A 27,908-nucleotide genomic window follows, 5' to 3' on the forward strand; every position below is an offset into this window, starting at 1 on the left:
ATATTAATTTAAGATAAACACACATCGCAAATTTGCACTAATAGTAGGTAAAAAAGTCCCCTGCGGTGCTATTTTACAATAAGCAATTTTTCATTTAAAAAATGAGGTGTTAGATGCAATTCGATTGTTTTGTGTTAATACTTGACAACTAGATAATTTTATTCAAGTAGATATATTAAAACTACATAAAATCCCTAAAAATAAACCGAAGGCCCTTACTTTTACCTCTAACACAATTTTGAAAACGCCTCTGTTGTGAGTCACATATGCCATTAAACTTAGTGATAGGTAGAGGGGCCCGCCAAAGATCTTAACTGGGGGGCCCGTTTTAGGATGTGGAGGCCATGATCATAGGAATAATAATATTGTGTAATCACCGTAATGATAATATTGTTACGCCTTATTGTTTATAGTCGCCATATTTATTTGAAATTTTCTGTATGACTAACATACTCTTTCGATATATTTGTATTTGTTTATCTAAACATTATCTTAGCAATATGCTCTGCTGAATCCATAAATTGAACTAATGTGAAATAAAGAATCAATTCCGTGTTGATAAAACATTAATTGACAATTCATCATGATTTTCACTAAAATTCGCCCCGTATCCTTTTGTCGTACTATGACGTAGCTACCTACTTTGTCATTAAAATTTAAAACACCCCCCGGCACAGCAGGGATAATAATTATTTGTACAATATTGACGGTTTCGGTGAATCTAAAATTATGTTGAAATGCTTGCGAAAATTGTCAAATACACGAATCTGCAATGCTAAACCCAATCGAAACAGGTACGAGTACCATGACATCTAATTTATGTTTCAATTTCATTATTAAATTTAAATATTTTAATTCATTTTACGATAGTATTATGACAACTAAAAGATAACTTTTCGCATTTTTTTCTGTAAAACATACATATTTGTATTTAATTGAATAAATTTAAATTAATCACAAAAAGCATATTTGTAAAAAAATATATAATATTAATCAATTCGATTTATATGGGTGAATATAAGCTACACGTGAACAAAAAAATATAGTGGTCAATTTAAATTAATTCAACATTCACTCACCATACCTACAGCTAATGGATAACCATTTTATTGAGTGTACCATTATAAAGGACATTTTGACTAGGGATTACAATACCGAATGAAAATACCAATACCTTTATTTCGGTATTTCTTTTTCGATTTATACGAGGTATAAATGAGAACTCTGCCATTCTGGGCAGTGTTGACCTGTATATCGCTGATAACTATCTTAGAAATAGATGTCATCAGTTGTTTATTCTCCCAAGGTGCAGAAACAACCTGCCACTGGTAATTCCAATTGGGAGCGCGATAACTAAGATCATCCAAATTGTTTCGGGTGTTGATATATTCCACTTGCGTGAGGTGAGTTTAGGTGGAAGCTGTTTTATAAATTCTTAAAATATTTGTGTGTGTATTTTCACCCAATTATAAATAACAAATCCGATAATCCATAGATAGGTAAAATTGTATAAAAAAATCTTGTAACTTTTTATTAAGCTATACCTACGCAATATTATGTCTCTTTATTCAAATATACCTTATTCCCATATATCTTAACACAATTTTGCCGTAATCAAACTGGATATCAAAAGGTAAAATGGTGCGTCTGTATGTAGGATTAACTGAATTATTTTTTACATCCAAATTTGTTACGTATCTAACATGACCTTACTAGTTTTCACACTATTCAAATAATACAGTGGAATACTCCAATGATTCTTGAATTCTATCGTCCACACAACTAATGATAATATTAAGGACAAGTAGAGGACCATCGTGTAAGTAACTTCCCTCCTCCGTGTCGATCCTCAATGTTTCCGTTAAGCGCTTCAAATTATTGTTTTTCCTTCTGGCTAAAAGACATTTTATAGAAAGTCCGATTATCACGCTTATTTATCTAAGAACGAAAACATTCATTCGTCTTCCTTGCCGTCCATAGAACCTCTCAAAGCAATCAAAATTATTATTCTAATAGGTTTTTGCAAGAACATCTTCATTTTTATCACCTTATTTATAATTTCGAGATTTAGCCATTAAAAGTCGTATGTCTAGCAAAACTAGAGATCGTTTAATGTACGTGTAATTTTATTTGGAGTTGGACCAAACTTGACGTATAGCGCACGTATAAACTATTTTTTTTATGCAACGAATAATTTACAAGATTTTGAGAATTTAACATTCCATATATTAAACATACAAAACTTGAAACACCTCAGATATATAGAAAAAATCAAATTTTAGAAAAAAAACGATCCTCGGCGGATTTTTAACCGGTATAACCACTGGGATCACGCCAACTGTGCATTAACCAATTATGCTACGAGCCTCCTGTCTAATTGTAACAATTTAAACTAGTAGGTCATACATGAAATGCTTATCAAATTGCGTTATTATTGACTATCGGTTTTTGTGTATTAAATCAAGGAATATTGATTACCTTATTTAGTAACCGATGCCCGTCTCTCGCCAAATATTTTAGTTATAACGTCTACTTGAACTTGCTAACAATTTTTAATAAACCGTTTTACGAGATTTTAAGAATGTAACATTCCATATATTAAACATACATAACTTGAAAACACCTGAGATATATACCTACCCACTAGAAAAAAATATATTTGAAACGTAATTTGATAAGCATTTCATGTGTGACCTACTAGTTTAAATTGTCGCAATTAGATATGAGGCTCGTAGCATAATTGGTTAATGCACAGTTGGCGTGTACCAGTAGTTATACCGGTTCAAATCCAGACGAGGTTCGTATTTTTTTTCGTGGGTATTAGGTGTTTTCAAGCTATGTATGTACAATTACGTATGTTTATTCTTTAAATTAATTAATGTGTCTTCTTCTTGGTCGTACACTCATGGCTGAAGATCGTGACCAATTAATGAGTGTAGAGGTTTTAATGAACGAGTTGAGCCGAGTTATCATTTTTATAATGTTGTTTTTAAAATGTATTTGAGTAAATATTGAAAAGAACATTATACGAATAAATGATAATATTATTGTCATTTAAATTACAATATCCGTTTATATATCCGTTTGTGGTAAATAACGAATATATCAGTACATCTTGATACAAAGTGCTATTTTGTATCAAAAGATTTATCCGGTGATTTTTTAGACCCACTCTATTTTATCATTCTCGTGAATGGAAAATCTGGAGCGAAAAGGTTCTGCCATGAAAATGGCCTCAAACAGTGCTCGTTTATCAGAGAACGACAAAAACGTATACCTATCCATTCCGCAGAATGTGTATTAAAATAAGCTGAAAGAAGATTGACTGACAGAAAATACTCAAAGTTGACAAAGAGAAATGAGATATGCTTAATAGTCAAAATACGATTTAGAATTTTTATATAGAGGAAAATAGATATTTATAGAATTGTTAACGCTTTTCTATGGTACTATTTCGATTTAGTGTAAAAATATTTGATCATAGATAATTAAATGTTCATGTTTTCATAATTCCGTTAGATTTGTATGTAGTTGTTTCTATTATTTTATTTTAATATTTATTCATTTCATGACTATTTATAATTTCATACTGTTTGTAATTTTGTATTGTATTTTATTATGTATTATGGCATATTGGCAAATAATAAATAATACTAATAAAAGAATAAATCTCGGGTTCCTATTTTTAATGTGTGTTTGGACCAAGGATCCCTGGTAAAAAAGATCGGAAACTTCTGCGACCAGGATGGAGCTAATGAAAGAATTAGACATACATAATTGAAAATAGATTAGTTTTATGTTTATATTCAAGTCAGGTGTACTGTTATTTAGACACCCACGTATCATACGTATTTGTTTTCACTGAAAGATGGTGTGGGATAGTTTTTAAAATTCAATTAAAACCTGCGAAAACCAAGCCATAATAGATAATAGTCAAAAAATACTCGTCTATATATAACATATCTAAAATACTGCAATTAAATCATACAAAAATATGGATGTTTTATAAATACCTATAGTAATATTTTTTATCTATTAAAGTTTGGTTTAGGTAGGGCTTAATGAATTTAATAAAATAAACCAACAATATGTGTGATACCTGTGTATTTTTAATCCAACGAAAACAAATAAGTATGAATGAAAAAGTGTCCAAAATTTTGTCGTATTATACCATAATTATTATGGTTTGGTTTAGGCAGGGCTTAATGTATTGTTAAACACTAACCGACACCATCTGTGAATTGTAGTCTTAGTTTAATAAAAATAAATACGTATGACTAACAATGTTTATTGTGCACTATTTTTGACGGATCTTAACAACCTACCTCCATCCTTCGCAACTGATGTCAACAACACTCTACACATTGTATAGTAGGTTATTAGCAAAGCTTAATTGCGTGATATGGCAGATCGATAGTGTTGCCAGTTATCGTGCATGCACAAACACGCAGAGATACGAAATGTTATAGAAAGCACACTCGACGTTTAATCTGTGAGCTAATAATGAGGTGCTTTTCGCACCTGATATTAATCACGAGTGGTTTTCAAAATATGAGCCTCGTTTAACGTTGACTAGTTAAGCAAATATTCGCTGAAATTATCACGTAAACAAACATAGAGACGCATGAATCGGTGCAATTCATTAGCCGTTAAGAAACAGTAAATAAAATTTATACTGGATTCTATTATGTAGGTTCTTACATATTGTAAGTATTTAATAATATGTTTACGTATTTTATGAACGTTAAGGCGATGGCTATACCCACCAAATGCACCTAGCGGAAAAAAATGAAGCTTGCAATCTCAGACGTTTTTTTGATAATTTACAATTTCAACTGTACAAATAAAAATATTTTTTTTATTTTAACTCAAAGATAAACTTACAATAATTATTGTAAAAAAATGTAATTTGTCAAAGGACCATATCTTATTATTACATTATATTTTATGGTCATATTTATTATATAAATTTAGTTTATTGAGTTTTCAATTTTTCCTCGTAAATATTTTTGACTAATTCATAGTTTTAATATTTTTTTACATTTATTTAAAAAAAAAAATATAAATGTGTATAACTTTAAATCCTTTTTATGTACATCAAACCGAGCTTAAATATTGGGACCATACTTAAATAAGGGGTGCCGGACGAAATCCCGAATGTCCGGAATCGCGAAGGCCGAAATCCCGAAAAATAAAAAAAATACAAACACCAATAATTGCGCAATTTTTACAAGAGAGAAAAACCCATTTTTTGTGGAAATATATAATCTCTTATAAAAATTGCGCAATTCGAGATTGCGCAATTATTGGTGTTTGTATTTTTTATTTTTCGGGATTTCAGCCTTCGGGATTCCGGCCTTCGGGATTCCGGACATTCGGGATTTCGGCTTTCGGGATTTCGGCCATTCGGGATTTCAGCATTCGGGATTTTGGCCTTCGGGATTCCGGCCTTCGGGATTTCGACCCAAACCCCTAAATAAGATCGCGATAGATATTTTCATAACAAATAATGTCTTATATCAGTATCGCCAAAACCCTTTGCAGTACCTGATTTTTTAGTTTGTGTTATTCTAAAGTTTGCTACATGCCCAGTCATTTCATTACAACCGTATACTGAGCTTCAAAAACAGATACATATCACGGATAGTAGGTATGACTTTAAGAGTAGTGAAGAGATAAGAAGGCTGAGCATACAACCTCCTATCACATTGAAGATGAAGAGACGATAATTGACCTGGTTTTAATCACGTCCTATGGATGCTTAAGCCAGAAGGTTGGCAAATACCATCAACAGGCCAGGGCGTATACGGCGGATCTACGGTATGCTTGTATAACTTTTGAAGATACAAGAAGACTGACGAGGGACTGGAACTTATGGTGCCATCGCATGTTGTCTCTAATTACGGAGCGGATATTGAAAAATTCGGTGGCGAAGGGTAGAGGTAGGCTGTTAAGATTCGACATAAATACTGCACACTACGCATTGTCAGTCAAACGGATTTGTTTTCATTGAATAAATACTACATTGTGTAGAAGCTGTTTGTTAGTTTTTTAAATTGAATTAAACATTTCCTAATCCAAGCCATAGTAAAAAATATTCATTCATCTATAAAGTATCCAAAATTATGTATGGTTAAATGGCGTAATTTTAGATGTTTTATAGTTAGAACAATACTTTTTATAGATCATAGTTTGTTGTAGGCAGGGCTTAATGAATTTTAAAAAAACTAACTGACACCATCTGCAAAGTGTATTTTTAATTCAACGAAAACAAACAATTATGACTTAGAAACTATGCAATAGTTTTATCGGATCACCCATAGCATACCTACCTAAACTATTATGGTTGGGTTTAGGCAGGGTTTAATTGAATTTTAAAAACTGACAGCACCACCTGCAAATTGTAGTATTATTTCAATAAAAACAAATACATGTGACAAAAAAAGTTTAATGTGCACTATTTATGGCGGATCTTAACAGCCTACCTCCACCCATCGCCACTGGTTGACATAACAATATCTTTCACCTTCTTTGCTATATTGAGTAATTTTTTATTGTTTATGATTAAATGGTTTAAGGCCCACATGCGCCACGAATGTCAAAATGGAGGTTTAATGGTATTTTCAGAGCATTCAAACACATTCAAAGACATAGCTTATAATCAGTATTTTTAGAATTAACTTCAAATGTGGTAATCGTGCCCATTTTTTGAATAATAAAATGCCTAATTTTTGTCAAATTTGGGATCACAGAGTTTATATATATATTTTTTTATCGTAAATACTTATATTATTTAAATAGTAAACAATTTTACTAATGGTTTTATAAATGCGTTTAAAAATTAATAAATCTAAAAAATCTTAACACCATTGCACATGGATATACTGAAATATGACTATATTCTAAAACATTACCTGGAGACTATCAAAAGAATAAGACTGAAAAAGAATTACATACTAAAATATTATGAAATTCAATTTCAAGTTTCAATTTAAAATCATAAAACATGGGTTTATAATGTGAATTTTAAGCGCAGTGAATAAAAATGGCCGTATCTAATATTATTTTCATATCACAGATCCTGTTATCAATCACCTCGTCATCTCATGCACAATAACAATTACCAACCATGCTGAAATAATCCCATCTGCGTTGTCACTTTTACTGAGTGAGTAATTCACACGACCGTCACAAACGAGTACCTACACATCGTTGCACTTAAGATATATGCTCATCTATGTATATTATATATATTTATTTATTTATTTAAGAATACAAAACATTGTTGACATAACAATCAAGATTCAAGACGTACAGAACATGAGATTTACATTATAAGTCAATCATTACACTCACAAGAGAGAAGAAGAGAATATAGAAAAAAAATATATGATAACAATAATAAGAATAACAAAAAAAATCGAAACATACTTAAGTACAATTTAATATGGAAAAATATAATTTTTGAAAATATTTTTGTATATAATATATACAATTTTATACAGAGTATTCAGTGTTCAAGAGAGAGTTCCAAAAACAAAATGCAAAGTACATCATTGAAAATGTCTATGTATTTGATATATATACTAAAACGTATATAAATATCTCAGAAGTGTTTTCAAAATTGTATATGTTCAATAAAAACAACGTTACATTATTAAATCTTGTGAATAATTATTCGTTGAATAAAAAAATGTTAATTAAATTATTATTGTCGAACAAGAAAATCTTGTCCACGTGTTAAAACTGTGAACTAACAAGCCCCTCCTGTATAGTTAATCGTACTTCTGTTCTCAAATAGGGAACGTCCCAAAAATTATCATTTCATTTTACGCTTTCTTCGTGTACGGGTCTATCAATTTACATAATGTGATGGTTTTATTAATAAAAATATGTCTAATAAGATCAGAAGAGATGTTAGAATTATTATTAGTAAACTTTTTTTATTGCGAAGAAGAAAAGGAGTCGCATTTAATAATAGAGCCTATACATTATTTAAACGCGTGTTGCCGCCATGACAGGTACGTCACGGAGAAGTCTTCTATATGCGACTTCAGCGACTTCCTGATATCAGTAGCAAGATAGACAGTAGCAAGTTCAAGTAAATTACAACAAAAAAATATGCAGTGATCCTTAATATCGGTTAGTAATCAAATTAATTAATACCTACTTTGATTTTAAATACAAAAGCCGATTGCCTATCATAACTCAATTTGGAAAGCGCTTCAGAGAGTATTGTAAGAGCATTTAGTTAAAATTTGTCGCAATTAGATAGGATACCTATATAGGGTTTTTTCTATTGGTTTTAATGTTTTCAAAATTATGTAGGTATGTTCAATAAAAAGAATGTTACATTCTTAAGTATTGTAAATTATTCGTTGAATAAAAGAAAATCGGTGTGTGTACTTATGTACGCGCCTTAGAAGTAATACTTCTTAGACACTATAACTTATATCACTAAATAAATTATTTAAATATTTCTCGTTGTTTTTATTTTATTATGGCTAACAATAATAAATTCGTTACTTAGGCAACGGAACTATTCTTCGTACATATAATAATAAATTCGCTGCCTAGGCAACGGAACAATTCTAAACTATAATATTGTACTGTATAGTCGTCACGATTGCATTATCATAATGTGGCGTAAAGGCAGTGCGTTCGGCTGATAACCGAACAATCGTGATTCGAATCCAATCGAGTGCGATTTCAAACATGTCAAACGCCAAAAATACACTCTGATCTGATTTTCTAAACGCGCCTAAAGAAGTATAACTTCAAAAAAATATTTTATTACATAACGCACACAGAATGTACCATTCGGTACAAAATAAAATCTTGTATTTTTTTGACAGGTATGTATATTTCTAAATTTGTTATGAATTATGTAATATTATTAATGTTCACGCATTCACATTAGAAACGCGACGGAAATTTGAAGATCTCTTGTATGGTTACAATAACAAATTGTAGTATTATGGTAGTTGCTGAGTTATTTTATGATAGGATTGTAGAATGCGTGGAAATTTAAAGCGCTCCTGGAATTCCTGTGTCAGAGAGAATCTACACAAGCTTAGTTACACGCCCGTCCACCAGAACGGCGTGTGGCGTTGATGACTGTACACTCATTTAATTACATCTACCGGACAATGCGTAAAGCGGGTGGACAAATAATAATAGGACAATCATTGCTACATTTCTAACCAGGAATGATTATACTTAATTTCTGAGGATTCTACTTTAAGGAAGAAAATAAAATAGTAATTAAGAATCTTTAGTTATATGATACATCGACATTTTAGCAATAATAACCTCTGGTTTATTTGGAATTTTTCAGTTCTGAAATTTTACTTTTATAAAAACCTATCCGATGTATTTTTAATACAGAATAATGAAAATATATATTTTATAGTTATAATAACATTTTTCGCCCACAATTCATTAACACACATAACAGTTTTAAAAAAATTAAAACAATCTATAAAAAAACATTTACAAAATGATTAACCCATTCTCTGAGGACCTTTTAATTAATATTTAATTACCACATTAAGATAACATGCTAATTATATCTAATGGCCACCTGATGGGCAACGCACCAGTTGAGAATATATTATCAAAAATAATCTTTAGGTATACCTAATAAATGCATCCACAAAAATCTAAGAATAATAATTATGAGTGGGAAAAATTTTGTCGTCAAATCATTATTATGGGCAAAGAATTCTAGGTAAACGAGTAGACGAAAAATTATGTGCGAATAATTGTAGGCGAAGAATTGTGGGCGAAGAACATTCTGGACAAAATATTTTCAATAATAAATGCATGCATAATTAGTAATTACTTTAATAATTCGCTTCAAGTTAATTAATATTCTCACACAAAAGAGACTGCAGTTGATGAGTGTCAGAATGTCTGCTTTTGAAACAATAGCTCAAATGCCGCGTCTGGAAAATTCGCAAATTAATATTTTTCAAACAAGAAATATCAAAAAAGATTTAATTAAAGTATTTTCCACTTAGCCTGGCATAAGTTTATTATGCTATCAAAATAAATCAGAATATATTATGTGTAAGAACAATAACTAATAATAGATGAGATAAAAATGAGAAATACAGGTGTATACGATATAAAAGTCTTGTACCTTGGTACCTACATAATATGGTTCATAATATACAAAAAAAAAGTATTTGTAACGAGAGCATATTATATTTTTTTAACTATGTAATTAATAATACCGTCACTTCAATTTTACAACTAGATACCTTGATTTTCACTGTTTTTGAGATAGCTATCTAATATCACTCTTGATGTCCTTCTCTACGAAATGATAAAACTAGGTAAGTCAGAATTTAATGGGAACTGTATTAATTTTATCTTCGAAAATATTAGATAACTTTAAAACCATAAATGCATTAAATAAAAATAAAATATAATATCTACAATATTTTTTCATTCAATTTAACATTATTAAATTTCTTTCAATTAGACAAAACATAATTTTCCATTTTTATTTAAAATAATACTTTTTGACTGGATTAATGTTAATCAGGTAAAGTTTAATTTTCATTTTACTAACAATGACCAAATCAGAGTTATCTAGTAGTTGCAGTGAGGTGACGATGTACTATGACTATTATTCAATGTATTGATGGCTTAACATGTAGTGTTTTATTGTTGAGACCTCGAGTGGAATTCCTAGTGACTGTTTATAATTTTCTGTTTATCAGCAAAAATGTTAATTATACTTACCTTTTCATATTAAAATTTACATATTTTTCTGACCCAGTTATTTACGCAAATGGCTACAAACCAAATCCTCGTTAAAAGTAGTCTAAAATACACTACGCCTTGGAGGGGAAATAGTAAAAAAAAAATACTTGATTTGTTGTTTCAAATCATGACTGACGCATGAAAAATCAATCTACTACTGTGCTTCCCAATAAATTTGGCCACGGAACCCTTTTATAGTTTGTACAATATAACTGAACCCTTTAAATATTTTATCGAAGCACATAAAAATGCGATTTTTTTCGCTGTGAATTTCAACTTCACTCTCAATTTCAGAATCTTTAAAAAAATCGTACCTACCTAGTACTACAGTACCAAAGAGAGTTTTATTTTTCTTCAGATCTGACATCCAAACTAATACAGTGACAATATTTTATATTTTTCATTAAACATGTAGTGGTAAAAATCGGCAAGATAGTCAATTTTAGATAACCACGAACTGTTAATCGAAATGTGGGTTGGCATAATCCAAAAAATACACCAACGACTTTTACTACAGTTCAAACATTCTAATTAAAACATGGCAGTCGTGGCATAGTGGTAATGCACAGGGCGCAATACCCAAGAGACGCATGTTCGATTCCCGCCGGGTGTCTTACTTTTTTCAAAAAAAGATTTTTTCTATTGGCTATATTTTCACATGAGTGTTTTCAAAATTATATATTATGTTCAATAAGAATTTACCTTTAAAATGACTTGTGCAGACAGTTCCAAATAATTTTAAGGCATCCTGCAATTCATCGTATAAACAAAATAGAAAATTCTATTATACCAAGCTTTCAGAGCTTAAAAGTCGAACCCAACATATTACCTACTACATACTTACATTATTGTTTTCTCAAATACGTTTGCATTATATTCCACATCTTACTCCAATGTTAAAATATGATTTGTGTTGATAACAGAATGATTTATTATTAATTGTAACCGTTTCTATTTATAGTTTTAGTATTAATTTATTATGATCACCGCTCCATCATAAGTTTTTTGAAAGAAGTAAAAAATAATATGACAGGGGTTCATGATAATATGACGCAAAGAATCGAATTCTCAGAAACTTGGAAGCCATCCAAAAATATCTCTTCCATTGAAACATTTTTCAAAATGTTTTTTATTGATGAGTTATTATTACTCGAAGACATAGATGGAATCGAATCAAAAAAAAATAAGCTTTCGCGTCGATTTTTTTGTTGCCTATGATGTATGGATTCATACTGATATTACGCGTACGAGATTCTTCAGAGATATCGAAAAAATAATGAAAACATTTTCATAACTCTAACTTGAAGCGAATAAAATGTCAGCACAAATAGATGCATTTAAAAAAAAAAATAATCAAAAAGTAACCATTGTTAATAAAATCATAGTGTATCATTGTCTACTCACAAATTTATGATATATTATTTGGCTGTAGAAATACACGGAATTGCTTTTCACGCCGCGTCTCCACACCCGTTATGCAGGCGTATACCATGGCGTAATGAGCGTTAGCCCCTTTCAAAGTTATGCTGAGACTGTCTCAGGTGCAACTTCCCAAGAACTTGGTTGGTATGCACTAGTAAAAATTACGGTCAATTGTTGATGAGAAAAGACCTCACTCACCGTAAAATGCCGAAAACTTGTTGTGTGCCTGGACAATTAACGTCAGCGAACAGGGAAAAAAAATCTTTTTGGACTGGCTCTGGTCCAAAAAGATTTTTTTCCCTTTTCTTAACTTTCTTCTAAGCACTACGGTGCAGTTCAGTCCCGTGCGGCTCCGTTTCGGGACGGAATGAGCACTTAAAATCACTTCTATCAGACACGTTTATAGTGTCATGGAAGGCAGCCGTGCATATCCACGGCTGTACATACATGACGGGTGGTGGAGGGAAAACAAAGTTGCTTCTCATTGCTTCAACCGCGGACCCATGCACTTTTCCGGGTGCATTCTTTATACCCAGATACTCTGCATACTGTGTATAGCCAGTTACACATCGCCTGCAGTTATAACTATGCATGCTCACCAACGAGTTATTGTGACATGCCACATCCACGAGTCGTTATCGAACGCTGATGGCCTAATGATAATAATTATTAGGATCCAGTGGCAAAGAGTGGGGGTAGGCTGTTAAGATCCGCCATAAATAGTGCACACTAAACTTTGTGAGTGATACGTATTTTTTTTCATTTAAATAATACTACAATTATTTACAGATGGTGTTGGTTAGTTTTTAAAATTCAATTAAACCCTGCGAAAACCAAGCCATAATACATAAAAGTAAAAAATACTCGTTTATCTACAAAATATCTAAAATTATGTAATTAAACCATATATAACTTTTAATATTTTATAGATAGAATAATATTTTTTATCCATTATCATAGTTCTGTTTAGGCAGGGGTTAATGAATTAAAAAAAAATGAACCAACAATGTGTATAATATGTTTTTAACCCAACGAAAACAAATAGGTATGAATGAAAAAGTGTGCAAAATTTTGTTGTATCACAAAAAATATTTCTATTGTTGACTAATTTCGTATTTAAAATATCAAACTAATCATATAATGTATCGTTTATATGTTTTTAATTGAGTAAAATGATAACCAATAATATCAATTTATTAAAAATGATAATAAATAGCATGCCGTATTATTATATACTGGAACGATCGTGAAGTTAAACTATAAACAAAATATGAACATGTATTATGAAACAGATCATTTTCAGGAAATAGTCTGTTTTGAACACTACATTCAAAGATAGATTTCTTTTAAATTATATAAATATATTTAATAGACTCGTATATTTTTTTCAACCTATCATAATGTACAAATACATAAATTGAAAACAGATCAAATAATAATAATATATACATACTAGAAAAAATCTTTGATAAAAATAGAATGCACGGGACGTGTTTTCAAATTATGTATGTTCAATAAAGATTGTAACATTCTCGAATCTTATGAATTATTTATTGAATATAAAATTTTCATTTCATCATAATGTACACATATTAGGTAGGTATATGCATTTTTTTTACTTTTAAGAGTAAGTGCCTGATAGAAAATCTTTATTCCTGAAATTTGTTTTCGAAACGAGCTCTACAAACATAATTATTGATATTTGATTAGATAATATAATATACATGAGAAGTAGGGATTCCAATCCCGGGATCCCAAATCCCGGGATCCCGGGATCCCGAGCTATTTTCGATACCTATGAATCCCGGGATTGATAAACATAATCCCGGGATTTCAGGATTGATTTTTCTGTCAATTTTTATGGAACATAAAATAAAAGCAAAAATATAACAGAAAAAATCTTATAATAAAAAATTACTACATTAGAAATAAACTGAGTTTGAATGAAGTTTGATTTATACCCATGTGTAAGTTGCCGATTCATTTTATTTTTTCACATAAATTATTAAAAATGAGAACGATTGAAAAAAACAATGCTTCGCACTTTTAACAAAGTAATTCCACCATGATCTCATACGTTTTACGGCAGTTTCATATTTGGCTGACTAATTAGATTTATGAAGCGGAAAGGTCATAAGTACATGATTATTTGCTTTACTATTTTAAATCTCGCTAATCCATTCATTAAGTTTTTACTATCAGAAACAGCAATCTCATATTAAATTCACATTATTATTTATATTACAATATTATTTACTCCATTAAACTTATGTATTTCCAAGATTGAATGTAGATATACAATATTAACAATAAATGTCTTAAATAGTATAAATTATAATTACTAGATTTATTTTTGACCGATTTTATCAATGTTATTTGTGAATATAAAAATTTTATATTAACAATCTAAAAAAATGCCAATCCCGGGACCAGTCCCGGGATTCCGGGATTGTCAAATTGTAATCCCGAAATCCCGGGATCAGAATTTTGGCTCGGGATTGGATTCCCTAATGAGAAGAGTTACTTTTAGAAATAAAAAAGACTCCTTTATCATATTGGTTCTATGTGCATGGGCGCGATACCCGAGACATGCAGGTTCGATTCCTGCCGGATAGCTTACTTCTTTTTATTTGTTGTAATATATTTTCTCAGAAGTGTTTTCAAAATTATGTATGTTCAATAATTAGAATGTTACATTCTTAAATCTTGTGAAATATGCGTTGAACAAAAAAAATAGTTAATTAAAATTTATTAGCAAGTTCAAGTAAGTTACAACAAAAAATCTTGGAGTGATCCGTGACGTCGGTGAGTAATTAAAGTAATACCTAGGTACCTACTTTGATCGCCAATAGTATTATGACTATTAGGAGCCATTAGTTAAAATTTGTCACAATTAAGTATCTATAACTCATTGGCATGGTGGTTCTATGTCCATGAGAGATGAAGGTTCGAGTCTTGCTTTTTTCGAAAAGATTTTTTCTATTGGTTATAATATATTTTCTCAGAAGTGTTTTCAAAATTATTATGTTTGTTCAAAGAACCTATTAGTTGATACATACGAGAAAAGGTTTAACTAACCATGGACACATCGCTATTATTAAAATTATACCTAATACTATATATTATGTAGCTACTATATAATTAGTTCAAAATACGAGCAGCGGTACTTATATCATTTTTACTTGTAATAAGCACTGCGTATCTTAAACGAACCATTCTGAGAATCGTATAAATTAAACATTTTCAACAAAGAGATTTCGGACCTCGAGTCCGGCTTTTGTTAATGTTTTCACAGAGTGTAAGTACTGTAAGTATAAAATATATTATTATTTCGTACAGCTTTATGCAAGGATTCCGATCCTTTGGTTATTTTTCCCGTCTGCTGCTTATAAAACCAAATTATTCATCTTAATTTTCATAGTCATTGAAAACACAAGAGATTAATGATAAAAATAGTAACCGAATAATATAATAACACCCACGATGGCCGCGTGGCTTAAACGCCGGCCTATAGGGTCGAGGGTCCCAGGTTCGAATCCTGGGTCTGGCAAGTACACATATTGTTTTTCAATTTGTGTATGAGTCAGAGTATGGACAGAGTGGCTGATATCTATTTCTCATAAAAATAAAATCTGTACCACTCCACTATGTGGGGCCCAAAGAAAAAGAAAGAAATATAATAACTATTGTTTTCTTTTGTGGCTTTACCGCGATATGTGTGGTGAAGGGTGGAGTTAAGATCCGACACAAATAGTGCATTCGAAACATTTTCAGTCATATTATATTATATTTGTTTTCATTGAACTAAGACTACAATATTGTATTGACAGTGTCGATTAGTTTTTAAAATTCAATTATACTCAGCGTAAACTGAGCTATAATAAATAATAGTCAAAAACTATTCATCTATCTATAAAATATCTAAAATTATGCCATTAAATCATAGATAATTTTGAATATTTTATAAATCGGTGAATATTTTTTATTTATTATGGTTTCGTTTATCCAGGGCTGAATGTTAAAAAACTGACCACACCCTCTGAAATATGTATTATTAATTCAATGAAAACAAATAAGTATGAATGAAAAGGTATTTTAAATATTTTGTCCTGATCATAGCATACCAAAACTATTATGGTTTGGTTTAGGCAAGGTTTAACTAATTTTTAACAACTAACCAACACTATTTGCACACTATAGTCTTAGTTCAATGAAAAAAAAATACGTATGACTGCGAAAGTTTAGTATGCACTATTTATGTTGGATCTTAACAGTCTACCTTGACCCTTCGCCACTGCGCGATATGTTCAACATTCATCTATCTATGCTTCATTTTGCTACTCGTATTTTTGTTAACATAAACCAAGACTACTATAGTCAGGATATATAGACTATATATAGACTATAGAAACTGTGCATTTATAATTTAGACGGTAATGCTATTTTATTGCTCAAACTTCGAAAACATTATCGTATCGTGTTTTTAGAAAATGATAATTATTGCATATTGAAATAAATCGTAATAATTTAAACGAAATATGATATCGAACATCTTATCTATTACGAACTACCGCATTATATTCAAAGATAATTAATAATTAGCACTACCATCGTAATTCGCAATTCGTTGCCACTGCTTGAGTATATAGTTGAGGCGTGTATTTTCAAAGTGAACTTATTCCACTTAAACAAATTTTTGGCAAAAGCCAAAAAACCATTTACGGTGTTGAACACAATATGCTTTTTGTATTGAAATAAGGTAATTTTGTTACTAACACCGATTTCGAAGTTGATTTTTTAACTGGATTGAATGCTATTTATTAGGTTCTTCGTTACAAAAAAATACTTGTTAAATTTTTTATCCTATTATGGCATTAATAACTCATTTTCGTCAAGTAGTGGAATAAGTTCACTTTGAAAATACACCTCTCAGTTTACCTTAACATAGAAAATCCATTTGTATCGCTCGATAAGTATATAAATGCAATCATACAGTACGGCGAAGAAATATAGACCAAGAAGAGTTTACCAGGAGTGGATCGACCACGTCTGATGATTATGATGTTGTACACTTTTTTAATTAATGATAGGAAGATGATATTAAACTTTCAAAACATCATCGGAATCACTGTATAAAAAGAAGTATATTATGTTATACTTTAGTCCAAAAATACGACTCTAAAGCAATCCAAATACCACCATTTTCTAGCTTGACCGTAAATAAAAGGGGTTTAATTTGTAGTACCGGCATTTCTGTATATTTATTTACAAAGTAAAATAAATTAAGTTCCAGCATACTTTTATGTTATATAATTATACAAGGTAGTTAGATAATTTGGTTTAGTTAATTACATTATAGTAGTATTCATCACTGAATATACTAATAATTCCACAATATTAGTTTGGTCGCCAGTCCATACAAACTTAGCATGATCTGGAAATGTGGGGGGACAAAGATTTTTGACAGATTCTAACTCTGTTTTTTCCGTTGATTAAAAATCTGCCTAGCGCCACCTTAGTACCCATGGGAAAACACCGCCATCTTGTAGGAAAATGGCGACCATAAACGATTTTATGAGTACAAAAATGGTGGCAGAAAAAAAAACACAAAATCAGGCCTTCTGGCAACCGGAATATAAAGAAAATAGAGACTTCTCTGATATCCATCTCAAAATTGACGTACAAGTCATTTTTCAATTTAACAACCTCCCAAACTTCATACGTTCTCAGTTTGTATGTCAATTAATAGACCAGATGTTTTTCTTTGCTTCCCTTCCGTTTTTTTGTTTCCATATCTCTATATCCATAGAATAATATTTGGTACTGTTCGGTTATACCGGAGGCAGCGGAAAACGCATTTTGAAAATAGCCGATAAACTGGATTATTTGTTAGTTTGGGTTAGTTTAGGTTCGGTTAGGTTGGGTTAGGTTAGGTTAGGTTAGGTTAGGTTTGGTTAGGTTAACCTAACAAATAATCCAGTTTATCGGCTATTTTCAAAATGCGTTTTCCGCTGCCTCCGGTATAACCGAACAGTACCTAATATTTCCTTCAGCACGTTTGATAAAGATAATATTTTAGCCCATGTAGTTACTGTTACAGTTACATTAGTATTTTAGTAATTTAAAAAATGTTAGCCACTTGCTCAACCTATTCAGTCCATACTCTGAATCCAAACACACACTGAAAAACCACTTGCGAATTTGCAAAAACCGGGATTCGAATCCGGGACCCACGATATTATAAGAATGACATATTATCTCTCGGCTATCATAGGCGATAACTTTTAAAAATTGTGGTAAAGATATTGTGTTACCTGTTAATTACTAAATATTGTGGTTTATTTTAATAATATTAAAATTGATTTTATGTTTGGTTTCAATCTTTTAAATTAAGGCTCTGTCTATTTATATAGACAACGATTTTTTTTAAATGAAGACATTATCTAGCAATCATACCATTAGGCATTAAATGAGTAACATATTTTAATATGTATGTTTTGTTGTCAAAACAAAACAATAGAGCGATAATGATACCAGCATTACCTCAATCATAATTAGACGAGTAGGGTCTGTTATGATTTGATAATTGCGACAACATCTCTTGTAATTTATATGTATTTCATTTTCATAAATTGTAAGGACAATAAATGAATCCTCACTCATACATCGAGTCCTTCACTCGACGTAGTCACATCAATTTCACTAGTACATCCATATCCTCAATCCTTATTATTGTATGTATTTATTCTCGCATCGATCAATAAACTCTCCTCCAAACAACTTCTAGCAGGACGACCTTCTATCTACTCTACCTCATTTATCACACAAATTATTATTGGTAATCAGTATATTAATATATTGATAATAAATAATAGTTATTATGACGTTGGCTCGTTCGTCTATGTAGAGTCTATCCAATACGAATCGTACATAGTAGTAGATATGGAAACTGAGGCATTTCCAAAAATATAATATGAAAGTATTCTTAAAATATCGGTATGTGAGTAGGTAGATCGTATATCGAAAACCGATATTGAAATCCCTACTTAGTACATGAATAATATTGAATGGCATTGAAACGCGGACGCTTTGAATTCATTCCACAAAATTGAGAAGTTCCACCTTTGATTTTGTATTGAAATCCGTTTATTGAATTATTCAAGCAAGCTGGAATATTCTTGTGTCTACATTTCTACCGGGGTAATTTTAAGTGACGACGGTACATTTTCTCAAGACGGTTAACGGAATCTGATGGGGGAAATTGTATATTTACTTATTTACATACCTACTTAGTGGGCGAATTCCTTAGATGATTGTTTTGGTATTAATTTTCATATAAAAGTGTTTGATATATTTCATATTTAGATTATATATTTCAATAATGTTGATATATTTTATGAAGTATTTAATATAAATTTAAAAATATGTATTCAATGGTGATAATTTATTAAGCTCCCTAGGTTCGCACCACTACCCGCCATGTATGTACGGTTACATATAAATTCTACGTAAAACATTTCACCGCGGTACAGTTCGCCGCGAGCTTTCTTATTGGAAAGAGGTAAGAGGAAATTACCAAACAAATTTAGTAATCCAGTATACCGGCTATTTTCAAAATTCGTTTGCTGCTGGCGGGACTTATGATGTAGCCATTACATTAGAGTTGAAATGGATGAGTCTACAGAGTAGTCGGGATACTATCACGCTCCCCATACGACGCTGCAAATTTCTCGAATGCCGCAATGTTGGCTTCGGTTGCTATCAGATCCGCGTGGCCAATTAGGCCCGTATAAGACGGTCCTCGACAAACAGCTCCGAGCTAATTAAATAAACTATTAAACCTACCTACTACCACCATCATTATAATAAAATTGTCGATTAAGATGTGGGCGTTTGTCTTGCGTACTTCCCAGGTCTTTTCGGATGTTACGGTACTAAAAATTCTCTATAACTCTTTAGTTAGAAGCAGACTTGAGAGTGGGTTTATCGCTTGGACCCCGCATCAGTTGAAGAACGGCCTTATGGCGGAGAGAGTCCAAAAAAATTTTTTGAGACTCCTTTATTTTTGGCTGTATGTTTATTATCCATGGCTCTATCCGACTGACTTTCTCTTAGGTATGCTTACATACTGTAGCTTAAAATTTAAAAGGGATCTTTATTTAGCTACATATTTTTTCAGACTTATACGCAGTGTAAATGTGAACTCTGCCATTCATGGTGGTGTTGGCTTGTGTGTCTCTGATAATTACCTTATTAATCGAGGGTATCCGCTGTTTGTTCTCCCAAGGTACAGAACTAACCTGCCACTAGTAATGCCAATTGGGAGGGCCATAACCATGTTTAATGAAATCGCTTCGGATATTGATATATTCCACTTACGTGAGGTGAATTTAGGTGGACGTTGTTTTATAAGTTTTTAGGATAGGGTCTATCAAAGTTCACTTTGTGTGCTTCCATCTACTTTTATTTTTGTTACATAATTAGTATTTTATTTTTTTCTTATTTTATTACTTATTGTATTATTAACTCACATTTATCCGTATTTTTATTTAAAAAATTGTTAACACTTATTTTATGCTCGTGAACGCTTTGAATTTATAATATGTTATGTTCATTACATGTAAAATAAATAAATTTTATTTGATTTGATTTAAAATATATAATTTAAACCGGGCCATATTAATTTTCCGCAATTCTCATAGCCCGGCAACAGTGTGAAATATTACTGTAAGATATCAGTCCAGGGAAAGGACGCGCGTTATTTTTCGCAAGTATAGAAGAATCTGTTGGCTTCCCTCCGTGTTTTGAAACTTATCTCGTTAAAACATCTTGTTCAAAATAAAAATATAACCAGCTCAATCATGCTTTTTTGTAGAGAAAGCCAAATGTAGATATTGCGTTGAGTCCCGAGACCCTAGTCTGTAATTTAATTTAATTGCATTCAATTTGTGGTGTAATCTTGATTTCTATAAAAATATTCGTATAAAATAAACACGATTTGGCGGAATCTTGCTGCGCGTTAAAAAACACGACGTGTTATGATTTACGCCACTCCTCGTAAACAGATCTTAATACTAAGCATCTGTCGTCCATTCAAAAGTGACCTTAAGACAACAAGATGATAGTCGTACTCACTGCGACATTTAAGACAATTAATAATTACTATGACAATACGAAACAATAATTGTGTATTGACCACGTTGTTGTTGCACAACATTTTTTTATGGATTGGATTACTTTTTTTGATTGAAATTGAATTTTGATTAATTTCATTTTATAACCAATTAAAAGAGTTACACAAGTGAATAATTGTTATTTTCATTTCGTTACAATCACTGCAACCATGGGGTAAACAAGAAAATGGCAAATAATATAACTTAGTTTTTCGCCTGTGTACAATAAAATTGTCCGCGACGGTGAATTTTATGTGAATTGGTTGTGATGTATTTTGTTATAATTCGTGTCTGATTTCATCAAACCTTTTTTATTATATCGGGTCTTCAATGGTTACGAAGTGACGCTGTCGAAGTAAGCAAAAGCACTTGGTTTTGTCATTAGAGTTCTTTGATTAAGTCTTATTACTTCAAATGCGTTCTTTTATGGCTGTCAGTCTGTTGAGGGCTTTCTGTGTTCAGTACGCGCAAGACTGGCTTAAGGGGACACTGTCGCATCTGATGGTCTAACCTCCTAACCCAATCTTCGAGACTCTTAGAAGTTGAATTCGCTCTGCATGTCGATAGTCAGTTTTCTTCGTGTGAGATGATCATAGGCATGACTGTTAATTAAAATACATAGATATTTTGAAAAAAAAAGCTCTAAACCGACAGAGTGGGACTCTAACACGCTTTTTCGCTCGTTAGTGGAGGGAATGGGACAACTGGGCGCCAGGACAATTTTACGCTGTACTAAATAGACATTCGTTACGATTTTATACAGAATGAATTTTATTGAGTTTCTATCTACTACTTAGTAGTTTTTATTCATTTTTCTCTTACCGTAATGTTTTTTTTAATGCGGATTGAGAATTTTTATGCCTGAGACTTTATATAAAAAGAAAAGAACTCTCTTTTTGTTAGAACTTAAACATAATATGCATAATTAAAACATTATTTACGTGTTCATTTTTAAATTCTCTCCAAGAAGTAAATAAAAATAAAGTAATTTAAATATAATTAATAATAGTTTTATATATAAATTTTAAAAATACCTGTATAATTCAGGAACGTCTATTTATTATAGAATTTCATTCGATTGCGTGGCGCCCAATTGTCACGGTGCCGAATCGTCCTAGACCCCTGGTGAAGGCTCCTATCACTAATCCACAGATCGAAGTTACGAGTGTCAGAATTCTATTTGTTCGAAGGTTTTTTTCTAGTAATTTTCTTATAATATGTATGTTTCTGATATTTTATAAGCATTGTTCTTTTAATGATAAATCCTAGTTTCTTAAATCTTCGATATATAATAATATAGTCCTGGATAAAAAAAAAATATTAAATTGCATTACCTACATCATGCATTAATTGATATTTTTTAAGCTACTAAAAAGTTAAATATTATTTTATAGAAGATTAGATGTACCTAGGTAACAGATCAAAGTATTTTTTATGAAACCTAATTTTTGTTTTTGTTTGACAGGTTCGTGACGATCTGAGGACATCTGGAGCTGAGCCGGAAGAGCATCCTGATTCTCCAAATGACAATGGGGCCTGTACTAGCAATGCTTTCTACCATGATTCCGATTAATTTGATGATATAATTAAAAAATATATAAATATAACCTATTGTAAATAAAAGATAAAATATTCTTCCAGCTGTTTTAAAAAAATACACGAAAAATATATCTTCATACATTATTATAATGATACGGTATTTATAAAAAATAAAGGTTTAGGTATCTGTCTTTCTCTATTTTTTTTTTATTTTTTCCTCCATTATAATATTATGTTTTCTTTTTTACATCCTGGAATATTTTTTATTCAAATATACTATATTCTTTTCCATAAAGTTTTTTTATCGAATAATTTATTGATTAAAACTGTATTACAACTGATATACACACTTTTATTATATTTAACTGGTATGTTAATAATACTCTTCAATACGGCTAATTTAAAATTTCTTTTTCTGTGTCAAAATGTAATTTGGTATATTTAAACCATTTATGTTCCTACAGAAAATTGTAGGACGGTTTTAACCCAAAAATGACGTCAATTGTATTTCTAAGTGATACAGTATTCTTAAAAAAATATATCAGGGCTGTATCTTTCAAATTCGTAATTCGGTTATTATTAAAAATAACTGTTTCGGGCAACATCGATCAGTAAATAATTATCACTTCATTGAATCTGTGTGAATATATTTTATATGGAACATCTTTAATGTTGAGTGTCTATTAATCATTACCTACTATTATTTGTTTCATTCGAAGTTGAATACCAGTGTATGTTTGATGTTTTGTAATAATATACTCATTCAATTTAAATTAGAACATAATTAAAACAATATTAAGATATTGACTGCAATATTAAACAGAACCACCAAAAGTTTTTTATGCAATATTGACATAGAACTTACATAATATACTATTATCTGCACTATATATTCAAATTAAACTACATTATGATAGAAATACCTACTTCATATGAATCATACAACATTAGAATATTTTAAATCATGTTCTGAGTGTTTATTGTCTAATCAACGTAGGTATATAAGTATATAATAATATATTCGATTGTTTTATCTCCAGGGTATGTTTGAAAATTAATAATAAATTACTTAACATATCGATAAAAAAACACACAGGTACTGTTAAAATACTTGAATAAATTATGATTTTCATTGGAAATTGTGTAGTGAAAATGAAGTGGTTGGTTTAAATGGAAATGAACGTAATTTTATAACTATATGTAGTTATTATTTGATTATTGAGTATTTGAAACCAGAAAGGTTTTTAAGGATATTATAATGACACTATTTATTTGAACGATATATATTTTTTTAAACTTGCTAAGTACTAACTAATTAGTATATTATGCGATAATTACTTTGTATAAAAATAACTTGTAAGAAAATATAAATCGATAAAAAAAATCTTTTTAAATTAAAAGTGGGCGTAAAAGAATTTATAATAATATGATTATGTTAATATAAAAAAAATATTAATAACTAAATTAATCAATTCCAAACCTTTTGTGATACTTAAGCTGATGTTTTTAAAAATCTTATATAAACATTTTAAATGACTGTTATAAATACATAATTTAAGACTAAAATATTCATTACACTATTATCGTATTGTAAGTTTCTATTAATTGATTCATCTGACGTGACCAAATTGACCAAAGTATGATACTCATTTCATCTTGTTGGCCGTTGATAGAAGCATCAAAAAATATGAGTTGTTTTCATGTAAAGTTTCATTTTCATTGCACAATAAAAATAAATCAGTAATGGCAAAAAATTAATAAAATTTAATGTATTTGAAAAAACGAATACAAAAAAAAAAAATCCAATTCATACCTTTAGATTTGACAATATATTTTGTAATTTGGTCAAGCTTTGGTCAATTTTATTATATTACTTAATATAGATATGTATCATGTAAGTATAATAACAAACTTGGTAACATTGGTAATCTATTGAACACGTGTGACAAGTAGATACCTAACGAAAATTTTATTCAATGTAGAAATTTATTATTTTACACTTTTATTAACATATTTTGAAAAGATCGTTTACCACACTTGTCCATTAGGTGACGATGTCATTACATTAATATACTATATACCGTTTTATAAATTTCATTGTATGCATACATAGTAAGTATTATTACAATTATTAGGTACAGAATTCAAACCATATACACATACATTAATATACTATGTGTTAAAAATTAACTTATCATTCAAAGATATTATTATATGTTGTGAAAATATAACCGATTTTAACGTTATAGATGTGATGTCAAAGCACTTTATGTTATAAGCCTCATATTCTCCGAACTATTGTACATAAAAATTCATAGTCACAAAGCACAATAAATAGTTTTTTTTTTATTTATCAATGTTATAATTTATAATGCAGCAGTTTTTATTTAATGGTAATTGACTATGTGAGTATATTATAGTATGTCATTGATATTTTTCTTATACATTATATTATAAACACTCAAGTATTTAACATAATTACATCATTTTGAAAGCACTCATGAGAAAATATAGCCAATGAATACAAAAAATCTTTTTTGAAAAAAGTAAGATACCCGAAAGGAAACGAACCTGCGTCTCTTGGGTATCGCGCCCTGTGCATTATCACTATGTTACTACTGCCATGCTTAATTGGGACAAATTTTAACTATTGGCTTTTTAAATATCTGCTTATAAGCGCTCTCCAAATTGTATGTTCAATAATTAGAACGGTACATTCTTTAAATCTTGTGAATTATTCGTTGAATAAAAGAAATACTTCCTCAAGTATTTACATTATTCGGTGCATTCAAGGAATGTTATAATTTAAAAAAGTGATTTATAATATAGCTACTCTACGTACCTCTTCAATAAAATATACAACACTCTACATATAAAAATAAAGATTTTTTATTATTGGTTATAATATATTTTCTCAGAAGTGTTTTTCAAAATTATGTATGTTCAATAATTAGAATGGTTCATTTTTACATATTGTGAATTATTCGTTGAATAAAAGAAATAGTTAATTAAAAATTATTAGCAAATACGAGTAAGTTACATCATAAAATATTGGAGAAATCCGTGACGTCGGTTAGTAATTGAAGTAGTAGGTACCTAATTTGATTTAATAAACAAAAACCGATTACCAATAATAGCTTGATTTGGAAGAACGCTGATGAGCAGTTATTAAAAGGCCAATAGTTAAAGTTTGTCGTCATTAGTATGTCACCTAGCAGCATAGTGGATAATGCGCGGATTGGGGCGTATACCCAGGAGATCTAGGTTCAATCCTGCCGGGTGTCTTACTTTTTTCAAAAAGATTTTTTCTATTGGTTAAAATATATTTTCTCAGGAGTGTTTTTCAAAATTATGTATGTTTAAAAATAAAGTGATGCAAAAAATATATTTAAATCCTTTAAGTACATTTTATACTTGAACACTTAGCTATGTATTAAAGTAAACATTGCCATTTTATAAATTGGCTTTAAATCGTATTGCTAAGCAGTATCCATTTGAAAGAATGAGATCATTTACCAATATCTGGTGGAAAGTTTACAAAGATTCGTATCAATAACTTGACACAAGTTCAGATAGTACTTTTTGCAAACCTTGTTTGACAGTAACTTTGCTACTCTGAATCTAGTTAATGCGTATATAATGGTGATATGGTAAAGTTTCTTAACTGTCCATTATCAAACTAGATACGAAGTTCATCCCTCGTTTTATTGCGGGCTCATTGGAAGGTTAACTTCAAACGAAAATTGCTATATACATTCACGCGACACATTTATGGTATGTTTTTATTTAATGTTTATCTCTCCGATATAATATTTATACGTTTGAGTTTTTATGTAAAGCATAAAAAATCGTTCAGTATGCCATTCCAGTAACGTTTACTTTGAGACGATAGGTTTATATTAAATTTTAATACTTATTTTTGCTTTCATAATTTTATGCGTCCCTACTTAAAAATATACTGCTTTAGCGTCAAACTACTTATTAAAAAAGAGTGAGACGGTAGGTAGGTACTGTTTAGTGTCCGACTGAAAGAGAAAATATATTCACATTTTTTTATACCAAAACTATTGTAAAGTCACATTTTAATTTCAATGTCATTAAAACCATTTGATAACAGTCGGAAATATGATAAAAAAACTATACTATGACATTAATAGTTTTCTTATAAAATAATTTAAATATTGATAGTATGATTATTGATTAGTATTAATTATTTTTAATATTCATGATTACACACATACTATCATGCATTATTTTGCTTTCGACAAAAACATTTTCTTTCATTTATGTCATATGAATATCACTGACAAGGGGTGAAGGTAGGATGTTAAAATTCATCATAAATAGTGCATACTTAGCTTTGTTAGTCATACTTATTTATTTTCATTAACCTAAGAATACAATTTGCAGATGGCGCAGGTTACCTTTTAATATTCAATTATTAAACCGTGTCTAAACCAAACTATAAGTTTAAGTACGCTAAGAATAGAAGACAAGAATAATGCACATCTTTTATGTACTATGTATTATATCAACTACTATCATAGTATACTTACCTAATTGTTTTCGTTCAAATAAGAATATATATTATTATTACAGATGGTGTTGGTTAGTTTTTTTTTTAATTAATTCAGCCCTGCCTACGCAAACTATAGTCGATAAAAATATTCTTCTATCCATAAAATATCTAAAAATAAATTATGCCATAAATATAAAGTCGTAAATAATTTTTGATATTTTATAGATAAACGAATATTTTTTACTATTATGACTTGGATTTGGCAGGGCTTAATTGAATTTTAAAAACTAATGAATAATATCACTACATATTAGTCTCAGTTCAAGGAAAAAAAATACGTTTGACTGACAAAGCTTTGTGTGCACTAGTTATGTCGGTACTTAACAGCCTACATCCACCCTTCGCCACTTGGATACACATAATAGCACGACTAGATTTACAGTTAATATTTTATTCACTGTATTGCTTAATAATTAAACCTT

General features: G+C 30.2%; 1 protein-coding gene across 1 annotated transcript in view; it reads left to right on the forward strand.

Moving 5' to 3' along the window:
- The window catches only part of LOC147079981 (dipeptidase 1-like), a 362,545-nt gene extending 339,523 nt beyond the window's left edge, over window positions 1–23,022 (forward strand). Inside the window, exon 10 of the mRNA XM_085953516.1 lies at window positions 22,834–23,022. Coding sequence (XP_085809642.1) covers window positions 22,834–22,941 — 108 coding nt within the window. The 3' untranslated portion in view covers window positions 22,942–23,022. The remainder of the gene's footprint in view (window positions 1–22,833) is intronic.
- Window positions 23,023–27,908: the final 4,886 nt, after the last annotated feature.

This window comes from Rhyacophila brunnea, unplaced genomic scaffold (genome assembly GCF_057557595.1).
Source record: "Rhyacophila brunnea isolate RB1 unplaced genomic scaffold, BYU_Rbru_1.0 scaffold_1, whole genome shotgun sequence".
Classification (NCBI taxonomy): domain Eukaryota; kingdom Metazoa; phylum Arthropoda; class Insecta; order Trichoptera; family Rhyacophilidae; genus Rhyacophila; species Rhyacophila brunnea.